Source organism: Lutra lutra, chromosome 3, assembly GCF_902655055.1.
Source record: "Lutra lutra chromosome 3, mLutLut1.2, whole genome shotgun sequence".
Lineage (NCBI taxonomy): Eukaryota > Metazoa > Chordata > Mammalia > Carnivora > Mustelidae > Lutra > Lutra lutra.
This window is the reverse complement of record NC_062280.1, coordinates 141,822,359-141,837,901: the sequence shown is the minus strand read 5'-3', so window position 1 is coordinate 141,837,901 and position 15,543 is coordinate 141,822,359. Positions and strand designations below refer to the sequence as shown.

Genomic DNA, 15,543 nt, shown 5'->3' with positions numbered 1-15,543 from the left:
GCCTGTAACAGCATGGCATAGAAATGGAATCATACATATGGTAGTTTTTTATATCTGATTACTTTCACTTAGTATAATGTAAGTTTATCCATGTTAAATGTACCAAAGTTTGTGCCTTTATATTGCTGAGTAATTTTCTATTGTCTGAATTTACACTGTATGAATGTACTACAGTTGACTTATCCCTTCACCACTTGAAGAACATGAGTTATTTATAGTTTTTGATTATCATGAATAAAGCCACTAAAATATTTACATACAGGTCCTGAAGAGAATGTAAGTTTTCATTTCTTTTAGGTAAATATCTAAGAATGGGATTACTGAGTTGTATGATAAACCGATGCTTAACATTATATGAAACAGTAAATTGCTTTCCAAAGTGGCTGTACCATTTTGCATTCCCACCAGCAATGTGTGAGAGTTCTTATTTTATGAACTTTAAAAAAAATTCTTAATTTATTTGACAAGAGATTTTTTTTTTAAGATTTTATTTATTTATAATTTGTCAGATAGAAAGAGAGCAAGCGAGTGCGCACACAAGCAGCAGGAGCAGCAGGCAGTGGGACAAGCAAACTCCCAGCTGAACAAGGAACCTGATGTAGGACTTGATCCCAGAACCCTAAGATCATGACCTAAGCCAAAGGCAGACACTTAACTGATGGAGCCACCCTGGCATCCCAACAGGAGATTTGTGTGAGAGTTCTAACTGGACTTCAGCATTTGGTATTACCAGTCTTTGTGGTTAAAAACAAACAAACAAACAAACAAACAAAATAAAACACCAAAACTTATTCATTCTAAAAGATGTATACAGTTACCTCAATGTAGTTTAAATTTTTAGAGACTCATAGTGTTGAACATATTTGCATGTGTTTATTTGCCACCCATATCTCTTTTTGGTGAAATTTCAGTTCAATAATTTTGCCCATGTATTTATTGGGTTGTTAGCTTTATTGTTGGGTTTTGAGGACTCCTTACATATTCTAGAGCCAAGTCCTTTATCAAAAATGTGTGTTGCACATTTTTCTCCTAAGTCTGTAGCTTGTCTTCATTTTGAAAAATAGTTTATATCTTTATTAGCTCAGGCTTCTATAATAAAATGTCATAGACTGGGCAGCCTAAGCAACAGACATTTGTTTCTCACAGTTCTGGAGGCTAGGAAGTCCAAGATCAAGGTACCAGCAGATTCGATTCCTTGTGAGAGCCCTCTTTCTGGTGTCCCACCTTCTTATGTCCTCACATGTTAGGAAAAGAGAGATCAAGCTCTCTGGTCTCTTGGAAAGGCACTAATCTCATCATGAGGCTCCTACCTTTATGACCTCATCTAAGTCCACTTACCTCCAAGTCCCCATAATCAAATATATGTGGGGAGAGCACTTCAACATATAAATTTGGGGAGGGATGAAATACAATCCATCTCTAATTGTGTCTCTCAAAGAGAATAAGTTTTAAGTTTTGATGAAGTCCAAATTATCAATTGTTTTCAACAGATCATGCCTTTGGTGTCCTAGCTAGGAAATCTATGCCTAACCCAGATCACAAAGATATTCTCTTATGTTTTCTTATAGAAAATTTATACTTTTAGGTGGTTTTATTTAGGTACAGTCCATTATGAATGAACTGTTACATGTGGCACCAAGTATAAATGATCTTTTGTTTTTGTTGTTCTAACACCATCTGTTAAAAAAGTCTATTTCTGGCTTCTCCGTTCTGTTCCAGTGATTTATGTGTCTATGCTTTAATAAACACCACGCTCTCCAGGTGCCTGGGTGGCTCAGCTGGCTAGGCATCGGACTCTTGGTTTCAGCTCAGGTCATGATCTCATGGTCCTGGGATCAAGTCCTATGCCAGGCTCCATGCTGGGCATGAACGCTGCTTAGGAGTCTCTCTCTCTCTGTGTCTCTAAAATAAATAAATACATACATGCACACACATGCATACATATGTGCATACGTGCATACATACACACAGGCATGCATACACACATGCATGCACACATACCACTCTCTTGATTAGCGTGGCATTATCCTGGGTCTTGAAATCAGGTAGTACGAATTTTCCAAGTTTTTCCATTTTTTTTTAATTTTATTTTTTTAAAGATTTTATTTATTTATTTGACAGAGAGAGATCACAAGCAGGCAGAGAGGCAGGCAGAGAGAGAGGAGGAAGCAGGTTCCCTGCTGAGCAGAGAGCCCGATGCGGGGCTCCATCCCAGGACACTGAGATCATGACCTGAGCCGAAGGCAGCGGCTTAACCCACTGAGCCACCCAGGGGCCCCAAGTTTTTCCATTTTAAAAATTGTTTTGATTATTCTAGCCCTTTTTGCATTTCTATATAAATTTTTAAATTGGTCTGTCAGTTTCTTCTGGGGGAAAAAAAGGCCTTCTGAAATTTTGGTTGGGATATCAAAAATCCACATACATCAGTTTGAAGAGATTTGACTGTTTAACCACATGTAGTCTTCTGATCCATCATTGTGGTATTTCTCTCCTTTCAGTTAATTTCCCTCAGTAACTTTTCATAGTTTTCAGTGTACCGGTTTTGCACATCTTTTGCTAAAGGTATCCCTTAATATTTCGTATTTTCCATGATATTGTTTTTAAAATTCAGTTTCTGAATTTGTTAAATATTTTTTACTATTACTTACTTTATAATAAAGCATTGAAGATCTCATGTAACTTATTGAGTACTGTACTGGAAGTGAAAAGCAGAATGGTTGTATATATACTGGGAGCTGAATCCCACTGTTGCTGGCCAGCATCCTAAGAGTGTGCCATGCTGCATATCACTACCCCGGGAAAACATAAAAATTCAAAATTCAAATTATGGTTTCTACTGGATGTGTCCTGTTTTCACACTATCATAAAGTCAAAAAACTATAAATAGAACCATCATAAATTGGGGAACTAGCTGTATATGGAAATATAATTGATTTTGTGTATTGACCTTGAATCCTATGAACTTGATAAACTCATGTATTTGTTTTAGTAGCTTTTTTGTGGATTCCTTAGGATTGTCTGTGATTAAAGACAGTTACTCCTTCCTTTTCAATTTAACTATATTTTATTATTTATTGATTTTATTGGTTGCACTAACTAGAACCTCCAGCAATGTGATGACTTAAAGTGAAATCCTTGCTTCTCTCAAATCTTAGTCTTTCTCCATTGTATTAGTCTGCTAGGGCTGCCATAAGGAAATACCACAGACTAACTGGCTTAAATAACATTTATTTTCACACAGTTCTGGAATCTAGAAGTCTAAGATCAAGGTATCAGTGGGACTGGCTTTTTTCTGAGGCCTCTCTCCTTAGCTTGCAGATGTCTGTCTTCTCTCTGTGTTTTCACATGGATTGTCCTCTGTTTGCGTCTAACTTAATCTCTTCTTTAAGGATACCAGTTATACTAGATTAGGATTCACCCTATTGACCTCATTTTAACTTAATTACCCCTTTAAAGGCCCTATTCTCTAAATACAGTCATATTTTGAGGTATTGGGGGTTAGGACTTCAACATACGAATTTGGGGCAGGGGAGCATGACTTAGCCCATAACAACCGTTAAATAAGATGTTAGCTGTAAATCTTTTAAACGCCATATATAAGGTTGTTAAAATTCCCTTTAATCCTAGTTTGCTTCACTCTTTTTAAAATCATTAATAATTACTGAATTTTCTCAAGGTCTTTTCTGCATCTATTTAGATGATTATATGAGTTGGGACACCTGCGTGGCTCAGTGGGTTACCTTCTGCTTAGGTAGGTCATGATCCCAGCATCCTGGGATTGAGCCCCACATCAGGCTCCCTGCTCGGTGGGAACTCTGCTTCTCCCTCCCCAGACTCTTGTGCTCTTGCTTACTCTCTCTCTCTCTATTTCTCTCTCCCTCCCTCTCAAATAAATAAACTCTTAAAAAAATGATTAAATGTGTTTCTTTTTTCTCTCTTTTAATGTAGTAAATTACAAGGATTGATTTTTCAAATATTAACCTCACCTTGTATTTCTGGGAATAACTCCATTCAGTTATGATACATTATCCTGTCTATATGTTGCCAATTTTTATTTGGGAAAATATTATAAGAATATCTTTGTGGTGCATAACATATTAAAGGATGTATTTCTGGGTGGAAGGAAAGATGCTGTACAAATATGTAGTCATTTACCAAAACAAGAAGAAACATATTACTTGAAATATGTAGGCAAGAATCAGGAATAACAGTTCAAAGAGCTAAAAGTGAATGGAAACCAGGACTAGTGGGTAAAGTCATCCCTACTCATCCTTACTTGTTTTTCTACCATTTGAGTTTTAAAATTGTATGTGCATTAGTTTGGTAGAAGTAAAACCTGTTTTATGTTAATGAAAAAAGTAAATCCTCCCCAACCAGATTTTATTTATTTCTTTGACAGAGACAGATCACAAGTAGGCAGAGAAGCAGGCAGAGGGAGAGGGGGAAGCGGGCTCCCTGCCGAGCAGAGAGCCCAATGCAGGGCTTGATCCCAGGACCCTGAGATCATAACCTGAGCCGAAGGCAGAGGCTTTAACCCACTGAGCCACCCAGGTGCCCCCATTTGTTCTTTTTTAGTTCATTTTCATCACAACTCTAATTCAACTGGGATTATTTTGGTGGCTGCATGATGTGCAAACAACTGGGACAAGTTCTCTCTTTCCTTCCCCCAAAACTAGCTCCTCCCAGCACAATTTATTTTCTTTAATTTTTTTTCCATGTTGTGTTAATACTTTCAATACTTTATACCAGGTTGTTTCTATACCATTTGTCCTTGCCCTGATAACCATACGGACTTGAGCTATAGATAGAATAAATTTACTGTGGTGGAGAAACTCGTCCAAACAAAAAAAGAAATAGGATATGCAAGGCGCAGAGGTTTATAAAGGCGGACAACTGGTAAATGCACGATTTGGAGTAATCTTATAGTAGATATTGATGTAGAAATTGTTGGGGTTTGGGGCAAATGCTCAGGAAAGAATTCTTGAGATGACTTTGGTGGTTTTATTAAAGCAGGAAGACAGGACCTGTGGACAGAAAGGGCTGCCCTGAGGTTGTGATGTGTGACTGATTGTGTACTTTCAAATTGCGGGGAGGTTACGGACAGCACAAGCTTCCAAGGTATTTTGGAAGCAAGGTTCCCATGATCCTGACGGGCTGTTGTTCGGGAAAGGTCACTTATTACTGTTTAGTAAAAACTCAGTCCTGAGCCCTCCTCAGAAGTGTATCAGTGGGCCACATGCTTGGAGATGATTACCAACATACATCTAGGGGTGCAGAGATAAAGGAAATTTGCGAAGGAATTTTTGTATGTTAAAGAAGACTTACAGGATCCTGGGGCAGGAGGTGGGGGTGGAATCCTCAGGTCGATTGCCACTTGCCCTTAGCAAAGTCTTAACATCGGAGAAGCTGAGTTCCCAGAGGAATGTCACTTTGCCTGTTTAAGGACTTAACAATGGGCTGTAAGTAGTAAGGAAATTTAATTTTTTCGTCTTGGTTTCCCTTATCAGATATGGATAGCTATGGATAGCAAATGTTGAAAGTGCAACAGTAAGTGGCATTACTTAAAACAAAGCCTTGACAGGCAATCCTTAATGGAGGAATCATTAGCTTCATAAACTGAGATAGCACAAAGGTTTAAGCCCCTCCACTCACGCTTCCATTTTTGCGCCAGCGCAGGCTCAGGGAGAAACTGCTGGCGGCCCAGGGGGCGGGGCAAACGTCACTTCCCCTGGCCTCTGCCGGGTCCTCCCGCGCTATGACCGCCTGCCCGGAGCCTCCCCAGCGGCGCCCTGGAATCGGGATAGGAGTAGTGATAACTAGCGGCGGGCATCCTGGTTGTGTCCTCCTGGGCAAGAGGAAAGGGTCAGTTGGAGCCGGCAGTTTTCAACTTCCTGGGGGCCATCTGGAGTTCGGGTGAGCAGGCACAGGGACCGCCTTAGAAAATCCCAAGGTGCAGCGGAAAAATGAACTCGCTCCTTGCGTGCATCCGTGCGTCTTTGCGTGTGCGCTGACGCTGCGTCGTCTCACGCATTTCTCTGCTCCTTCCCTGGGCTGATAAACCCCGCCCACCCAGGAATGGGCGCTGAGCTGGGGAAGACTGGGAGGGTGCTGCCTTAGGTGTGAGTCCCGCCAGTGTTGTCCCTTTAGGCAGGTGTCCGCTGGTCACGGGCTGGTGTGTGTGCTGTTCTAGTGCATGCACTTAAGGGACGCAAAGTGGGTCTTTCTAAACCTCGATCAGTCTAGTTTTGCCAGTGAAGGCGTTTGCATGGTTTGGCTGTGCTTTAAACTTCCGTGCATGGACGATCTCTTTCCTGCCTGAGCAGATTTATTTGCACCCTGACCAAGCAGATGCGGTAATCGAACTCTGTGGGACTCAGTGTCTTATTCTTTACAGTCAGAAAGTTGGAACAAAGTACTCTTTAATGTCCCTCTCTGCTTTGGCATTCTGTGGTGTGATGATGGATCCAACCAACAAAGGAAGTTGGGTAGTAAAGGGTCAGGTCTACCCAAGGGTGCAGAAAGCCAGTGGTTGTGCTGAAAGGTGGGTTCTGAAGTGAGAACGGGGTTAAAGTCAACAGCAGATAAACAGCATCTAAAGCGTTGAGAGCCAGAGCTTGTTTTTCCATTAGTGTCAAAGTTCCAAACATACATAAAAGTAGAGCCCATAGCTGGTGAGTCCTCATTTACCTGTTACTCAGAGCTTGTTCTTGTTTCATCTCTGTTGCTCCCTCTCAATGGACACACACATCCCTTGTTTTCTAAACTCTTCTAAAGGAAAACTCAGACATTTATTATACCACCCAAAATCGTTCAGTATGTATCTGTAACAGGCTTTTTAAGAGATGTAAATGTGTTTTCCCACCTTAACAGAATACTATTTTAACACCTTAAGATAATCCTTTAATAACCTGTGATACTCAGTCTGTACCGTTTTTCCCCAGCTGTCTTGAAAATGTCTTTTTATTGTTTTGTACCAATCGAGATCAAAGGAAGAATACATATTACATGTACTTTGGCATTGATAAATTTCTTAAGTCTCCAAATCCAACAGTAATCTGCCCCCCACTCTTCCTTTTCCATGCTATGTTGAAAATTTGGGTGATATGGAGAATTTCATACATTCTGACTATATTCTACTAAACTACCTATTTGTTGTAAACTGCTGGTTAGAAGTAGAGGCTTGATCCTAGTTCCCTTTAATCAGACTTTGTCTTTTATGAAACATGGAATTCTTATCTCATAGCATATGGAATTTTTGAAGTGGTCTTCAGGATTTTAAAAGGCAACAATAAATCATTTTCATGTAAGATAAGCCATCAGTTAATAACTAATAAAATTTCACACACACTGTATTGAGATTTGTCAATTGTTGGTAAGCATTAGGTCACAAACAAAGCACTAATTAGAATATATAATTACTGGAGCAATGGCTAAAGATAGATTAATAATAACACAATAAAGTATTAGAACCTTTACTCAGATATCCAATGATAATAGCCAGAATTGAACTTTAATGAGCTTTTTACTAAGTGCTAGATACTATGCTAAGCTCTTCACATGTGCTTTCTCTTATCTTTATATGACTGGTACACTGGCCTAAGTTTGATGGGAAACAAATAGGAAATGGCTTTATTTTCTCTGACCATTGTCTTTAAACATGATTTGTCTTTCCCTTCTCTGGTGCTCTAAGACATTTCCTGCAAATTCGATTGTTTTCCTGTCACTTGATTGTAAAAATAAATCACCCTTCAGTCATTATGATCCACTTCCAAGCATTTGTCTCTCCCAAGTAGTGGGGAAAAGGAGAAAGGAGGTGGGCTTCCTCCTCTTCTCACTGTTTCTGGTTTCCTTTCTTCTCCAGGCTGTTGGGGAGGGAGGGAGGGGGCCAGACTTTTTACATGACTAATGCTGCTGTGATCTACTCATGGGTACCCTCTGGATACAGTATTCATAGGTGTCCTCTCTTTCTTAGTGTATATTTGTGGGTTGTTTGGAAGTCCTATAAGGATGTCTATACTGCACAGTTCTCTGACGTAGGTGACCGATTTAACTCTTGCTTAGCACACTGTCTTGCATTTTCTTTATGTTGGGGTCCCCAGTAGTCTCTTGTAGCATCTGTTGGGCCCAGAGGAAATTCACAATGGAAAATAATGCCTTCACTGTCACTCTTTTTCCTTGCTCATTCATCATGGGCTTCTCTAGCCAGTCTCCTCCTTTCCAGATTCTCAAAGTGGGATGAAACCTCAGCCTCTGTCTTCACATGCAACCCTAAACACCAAGGAACACATTTTAGACTTACCCAGACCTTTTACCTTTCTACCGCCTCTAATCTGATGCACAACGTTTGAGTTTCCACAGTTCCACATGTCTTTAGCAGGGGAGTAACACACCAGTATCTCCTTGAAAGTCACACCCAATCTCTGTGACCAGTTTTCTTGAAGCACCTCTCACTTGGCCTTGGGGCAGAGTTGTCCCCTCATCAGGAGGAAGGGGAACATTTCTACTATGCTTGAAAATTCGTAAATTTCCTCCTTCCCCCAAATCTCCTATCCTTCTTATTATGTAGACTGGGTGGGGGTGAGGTCAAAAAACTACTCAGGCCTTTGGATACCTTTGAGTTTAGATGGCATCTGTTTGCTCTTTTGCTATACTCTTTAGAATTTAAAGGTGCTTATTCCCTATTGTCCTCAATTTTGAGGCTTTATCAAAAATTCTGAGACTGCAAAAAAAAGACATCATCCACGTCTTGATACACTTAAAACAACCCTGTGAGAGAGTGGCATTATCTCTTTATTTATGCAAGGTAGAAAGTAATGGACTTTGAAATCAAACCTAGGTCTAGCTGACTCCAAAGCCTGTGCTTTTTTCTTTCTTTTTTAAAGATTTTATTTATTTGTCAGAGAGAGAGAGAGAGAGAGAGGTAGCACAAGCAGGGGGAGCTGCAGGTAGAGGGGGAAGCAAGCACCCCACTGAGCAAGGACCCTGATGATGTGGCACTCGATCCCAGGATCCTGGTATCATGACCTGAACCTAAGGCAAATGCTTAACTGACTGAGCTACCCAGGGATCCCAGCCTGTGCTCTTAACTGGTATACTAAACTGTCTCCTGATTGCATACAGCTTATCAGGCATGCGAAGTAGTGCTGAATTGGCTAAAGGGTCATTTATTATTTTGCTCAATATGAAGTCCTTTTTGTCTTCAGATAACTTCAGATACCTTATACTTCAGATGAAGAGAATGTAAAAGGCAGGGTTGTTGATTGATTATCTTAAACATGAACCAATTACAGTTCTTTTTGCTTTAAACTAGAAATTCCTAGCTAAGTTTCATGGCAGAAAAATAAATCACATAAACAGAATTGAATACAGCGTTGTGCTTCTGTTTTCCAGTGAAACGTGGGAAGAATGTGCTCAGAGGGAAACCTGGGAAGAAACAGCTCTTCACCTGAAAAATGTTCGCTTTGCCTCAGTTGTGAATACCTTTATTGAGAAAGAAAATTACCATTATGTGACTGTACTAATGAAAGGAGAGGTGGATATGACTCATGACCCAGAACCAAAGAACACAGAGCCTGAAAAAAATGAAAGTAAGAGAATTATATATAATCATGCATCATCTTAGAAAAGCATATCATCTGGGTATTACAATATGTTGCCATGGGAAGAGAATTAGAGTCTCTTCATATAGAAATGTAAATATACTTAAATCCTGAGAACATAAGGACACAGCAGGAAAGAGAGTGGGCTCCCTAGCCATACTATTTGACTTGCATCCTGGTTTTTCCACTTAGAGATTTGCAACCTTAGGCAAGTTATTTAAAGTCTCTGGGCTTCTTTGCTACTTTGTGATGAGAGTAACCACCTCAGATGGGTTGTTATAAGGATAAGGATAAAATGAATTAATATGCTTAAGGAACCAAGGGAACACCCTAAGTACTCAGTAAATCTTAGTTTTATTGTTAGTGTTTGATTTTACTTCAAACTGATTTTAAGGAAAACATATAAGGTGCCATTGTCAGTGTTCTCACCTGTAGAAGGGTGTAAATTTCCTTGTACAGGGAGGGACTAACTGGGCAAAACAGTTCTCCTCCGTGTTGGGTTGAGTGCTCTGAAAGCTGTAACAAGTGGTATTATTTACTATGTGCTAAGCATTGTTTTGAGGGCTTTGCCTGTATCACGTCTCTTCAAATTTCATAAAACTCCATGACAAAGAGTAAAATATCAAACATCACATATATTATTTGCCATATGAAACCTGACCCCAGTGGGCTTGTGTCCTGAACCTACCCTGTAAACATTTAATTGATTCTCTAATATGGAAGAATCTTTTCATTCAATAATTAGTTCCTGGGTACTGTGTGCCCATTACTGTTTTAGGCACAGAAAATGCAGTGGTGGGTGGAACAAAGTCCCTGCCCTCTCAGGCTTGACATTTTATGGGGGGGGGGGTGGATAGCAACAAATTGACAGGTATTTTACCATATAATTATAAGGAATAAGGATAAAAATAAAACCGTGGAAGGAGGGGCGCCTGGGTGGCTCAGTGGGTTAAGCCGCTGCCTTTGGCTCAGGTCATGATCCCAGGTCCTGGGTTCGAGCCCCGCATCGGGCTTTCTGCTCAGCAGGGAGCCTGCTTCCTCCTCTCTCTCTCTGCCTGCCTCTCTGCTTACTTGTGATTTCTCTCTATCAAATAAATAAATAAAAATCTTTAAAAAAAAAAAAACGTGGAAGGATAGGGACACCTGGGTGCTGCCTCCGATAGGGTGATCAGGAAGGGCTCTAAGAAGGGGGATATATGCAGAGGCCTGGAGGAAGTGATCTTTCCAGAATGAATAAATCATCCCTGAAGTGTTCTGCAGATTGAGTTGATTGAATGAACAGAAAGGCTTGTTCCCCCCAAATGTCTGATGAGTCATATACAGTTTTTTTAATAAAATAGATAACTACTTGAAATCATCTAAAGTGAACTAGCAAAGTCTGACTTTGACTTGAAATCATCTAAAGTGAACTGGCGAATTCTTCCTTACTACACTCTAACACCAAATGTGTGGCTTTTCTCCTCACTCCAACTAATTCTTCAGACATCAGTTGGGTGTCTTACAATTCAGTCGAATTCTTAACAGTGTCTGGAGTTAGTCTCAGAGCCCCAAAGTTAAGGAGCTCAGTCCCACAAGAGTGCCCCCCCCCCTTCAAATGCCAGTCACACGTCCTGGCCTCCTGTATTTCTGACTGCCTGGCTATCCACCGGGCTTCCCACCACCTCTTCCTCAGGTTGAGTAATTTGCTCAAATGAGCTGCTGAACTCAGGAAAACATTTTGCTTACATTACCAGTTTATGACAAAGGAAACAACTCAGGAATAGCCAAATGGAAGAGAGGCCCTGGGCCAGGTAGGTGTGGAGAGGGAGGCAGAGCTTCCATCCTCTCAAGGAGCATGACACCCCCCTGGCACCTTGATGTGTTCACCAACTGGGAAGCTCTCTGAATTCTGCTGTGTAGGATTTTCATGGAGATTCCTATGTAATGGGACTATTGCATATTATTATTTTTGCAATTGACTAAATCATTGTCTGCTGGTGATTAACTCAATCTCCAGCTCCTCTCCTCTCACCTTAGGTGGGATATGGGTGCCTGGGAAGTCTTTCTGGTCACCAGCCCCCATCCGGAAGCTCTCTAGGGGCTCCAGCAACCCATCAGCTTATTAGCATGAACTGAAGTATGGTTGAAAGGGGTTTATTATTGGTAACAAAAGTTGTCACTCTCATCCCTATCACTTAGGAAATGACAAAGATTTCAGGAACTCTGTGCCAGGAAACAGGGAGGATGGCCAGATACATATTTCTCACATCACAGTAACACACACAGAAATACCCAAAAAGTATCCAGAAGCCTTCAGTTGGCCTAGGGTAACAACGAAAATCATTCATGCCTTAAGAGAGGAAAGCAGGACACCTAGGTGAGAAATGTACCAGTTTCCCTGGGGGAGCTCTACAAGTTCTACTCTCACACCCTAATTATCCTGGATAAATTGAGGACTAGGAGAGAGGAGAGTCCAGGACAGTAACAGTGGGAACAAAACTCAATAGTCTTGATATCCTGAAGCTGTGGGGAGGAGCAGTTGATTACTTGGCTTTTTAACATTAAGTTGAAGTGTAAATATGCAAAATTTCCACTCTAACACTTTTTGCAGGACTCCGTTTCCTACAAAGCAGAGTATATTTCATATAACTGAAGCAGAATATATTTCATGTAACTGAATTTTTAAAAATTCGTTTGAGGCATCATTTATTCAGGTAATAAATAAGCACAGATTATTGTTGTCTTAAAACAGAACCCTAAACTTGGAAGGAATGACCATTTCCTTATTTTTAATCTCTGCTACAGGCAAAAAAAAAACCTGAGACAAGATGAGACAAAACAATGAAATAGTTCGGTTTTGCATTCTTAGTGTCCTTGGTAAGAAACAGACAGGGAAAGTGTTAATTTGTAGAGAAAGCCTGGGGAGAAAACACGGGAGTGACTGGCTATCGCACCAGCTCTGACCTGTCACCAGCCAGCTGCCTGTGTCTCACAGGCCCCCATTCCGCCTGGTATCTGCAAATCCCCTGGGATTTGCAGGGATTTGCAGAGATTTGTGGACTGAGCCCCCCCCCCCCCCCCCCACCAGGTGCAGAGTGCTGGCTGGCCTCTATTTCTAGTTATCTTCCCCTGATGTTCAGAAGGCATCTCAGGCTCGATTCAAGTGTTCAGCTTCAAATCATACTTAATGTTTTCCCTTTACTGAACTGTGAATACATAAAGAGCAGAATTTGGGCTCATTCACCTTTGCCTGGCTCCTATTCAGAGTACTTGTTCGGAATGTGTTAAAGGAAGAAAGGAGGGAGGGAATGAGGTTCTCAAATCTGGTACCTAAACTGGCCTACTTTTTAACAACTTCTAAAACACTATTCTACTTTATGAAGTTCTATATAAGGGTTTTTTGTTACTCTACTATTGTATGTATTGTTTTTCTCCTCCTAGAATATGGTAGGTTTGGGTCCTTTTTACATGCTTTGTGATTTTTTTCTTCATTTCTGTAACTTTTTTTTTATTTAGTTTGTCTCCTTTCATTTGGTTGACCCTCTCACATGCTAATAAGCTGAAATCAGACAGTATGATTTTATAAGGCCCAAGTTTACTAGCACCAAGTCAGATTTGACCAGAAGAAAATCATTCAACTCTGTCCCTCAGTAACAATATAACGGACATTATTTTCACTGTTTTGCCAGTTGAGAGCCCTTGCTGATGGCCAGCTGCACCATAGCGGAGGTACAGTGGCTCAGTGGTGGTGGTTTTATTTATAGTATAAACCTGCAGTCTCTCTTCCATGCTCACCAGATCCTGGATCTGGATCGCCCACTTCTGGTTGCAGGTTAGGGCATCTTTCCTCCTGCAGCCAATTATAATTAGGAGGATCAGCCAGATGCTTCATGTTCTCCAAGATAGGATAAACTTTATAGACAGCTCTCTCGAGGCTCTGGTAATTCAGCAGCTGTCCTGACATTGTTCGGTGACACCTGTCTGTCTCTCTCTCCCTCGTTCCTTCCTTCCCTATTTCTTTTAGTCTGTGCTCACAGGGGCTGATCACTCCTTCCTGAACTTGTTCTAACTTCATGGATTCTCTGTCCCCTGCCTTCTCAGAGAAAAAGTACATGCCTGTATTTTATAGGGAGAGAAATACTTAGTGGAAGTAACTGCATTTAATTAAACATAAGTATATGCATGTGATCATGAGGAAATGTAGTTTGAACATGGAGTGTACATCTTAATATAATATCTATATATTCACCTTTTAGGAGCATCTGTCCTTCCATGTTATTTACATCTAAAGATGTAATTTATTTGAGAGAGAGAGTGCACTTTCATGTGAGCAGGCGGGAGGACAGAATGGGAGGGAGGGAGAGGGAAAGAATCTTCAGGAGATGCCATACTGAGCTCAGGGAGTCCATTCTGGGGGCTTGATCGCACAACCCTGAGATCATGACCTGAGCCAAAACCAAGAGTCGGTTGCTTAGCCCAGCCACTGAGGTGCCCCTTATGTTATTGACATTTGAATCATCAAAGAAGGGGTGCCTGGGTGGTGCAGTCAGTTGAGCAGCCAACTCGGTTTGGGCTCAGGTCCTGATCTCAGGTGATGAGTTGGAGCCCCCCGTCCGGCTCTGTGCTCAGCGTTGGAGTCAGCTTCAGATTCTCCCTCGACCCCTCCCACCTATGTTCTCTCTCTCTCTCTAAAATAAAATAGATAAATAAAAATAAAAAAGAAATCATCAAAGAAAATACTGTTCTCTAGAATGTTTTTCTAGAATTTCATGGATTTCACAACTGGTAGACGCTGTAAAATCTTTCCTCTTTCAATGATTTCTAAAAAATCTGCCCCATCCATACTGTCTTTCTATCTAAAGTATACCACAACACAGAGAATACTTCTTATTCTCTGCACGGCTCCCATTACCTTTTAGAAAGATGGAGGATAGCTTAGAAATGTTGTAATTCACCTCATTCTATATGTAATTGGTTTATTTTAATGTAGTGTTGTAACCTGTCATATATAAAGTTCTGTGCATTTTGTTCAGCCAAATGTTTAAGCAAAAATTGGATGGTCCTCAATCTGGGTTTTACCATAACAAGGTCCTTATAAACTTGGCTTCATATTGAAATAACAGCATGTTTTAAATGATCACCATTCTGTTAAGATCATTCTAAATGCAAATTATGTTGGTACAGCAGAGCTAACGAATAGCATCACTATAATTAGTAGCATGCTATTATTAGTAGCAAGCCATTTTTAAATTTAATTAATTTTTTCTAAAGATAGGTTAACTTGCCAAATTAAATATTGTTTCCATCCAGCTAAATTAATTGATTTGGTATCTTTTCTTTTCTAGGTTGGGAGTGGGTTCCCTGGGAAAAATTTCCTCCACTGGACCAGCTTTTCTGGGCACTGCGTTGTTTAAAAGAACAGGGCTACAATCCATTTAAAGAAGATTTGGATCATTTGGTGGGATACAAAGGACATCATCTTCAGGGGTACAAGAAAATAACCTGATTTATATTTAAAAGACAAGATAAGGTCCTCTTAGAGAGTGAAAAATATCTGCATTTCATAACAACTCCATTTTATCTAAAAAGTTCCATATGATTGTCCATTTATTTGATCTCTCTTAATATGTCCATCACCCTTTCAGCCAGTACTTGTGAAATATTTTCTGGCATTATGTCATGAAGTGCACTGCAGACTCAGTGTGATTAAATGGTGATATTGTGGCAATTCTGCTTTCTGTATTTTTCTGTGATATTTACTGTGCAGTTTTTTGATACCAGCTTGCGTGGAGTGGAGGGGAATAGAATTTGCCTTGGTGTTTCCATTCAAATAGAGATCCTAGTTCAGATGCTGACACAGTATGCCTGCTGCAGAATTTACCCTGTTTGATTTTCCTCTTCTGTTTTATTTAAAACACATTTTTTGGTACTGTATTGTGACAGTCCTTGCAACTGCAGCAACAGG

At 40.4% G+C, this 15,543-nt stretch overlaps 1 protein-coding gene across 2 annotated transcripts; it reads left to right on the top strand.

Annotated features, from left to right (window-relative positions):
* Positions 1-5,723: 5,723 nt before the first annotated feature.
* NUDT15 (nudix hydrolase 15) lies at positions 5,724-15,306 on the top strand. Of its 2 annotated transcripts, none has more exons than XM_047723432.1 (3): positions 5,724-5,862; positions 9,391-9,587; positions 14,924-15,306. In XM_047723432.1, the coding sequence occupies exons 1-3, from the start codon at positions 5,756-5,758 to the stop codon at positions 15,082-15,084; spliced, it is 465 nt and encodes a 154-aa protein (XP_047579388.1). In that variant the 5' UTR covers positions 5,724-5,755; the 3' UTR covers positions 15,085-15,306. The 2 variants fall into 2 exon arrangements, with proteins under 2 accessions (XP_047579388.1, XP_047579387.1); XM_047723431.1 differs by having other exon boundaries at positions 5,724-5,913.
* Positions 15,307-15,543: the final 237 nt, after the last annotated feature.

Coding starts and splice junctions, on each gene's coding strand:
- NUDT15 (XM_047723431.1), top strand. CDS start 5,756: ATGACCGCCTGCCCGGAGCCTCCCCAGCGGCGCCCTGGAATCGGGATA. Junction 5,914..9,390: donor GGGGGCCATCTGGAGTTCGG/GTGAGCAGGCAC, acceptor TCTGTTTTCCAG/TGAAACGTGGGAAGAATGTG. Junction 9,588..14,923: donor AGAGCCTGAAAAAAATGAAA/GTAAGAGAATTA, acceptor TTTCTTTTCTAG/GTTGGGAGTGGGTTCCCTGG.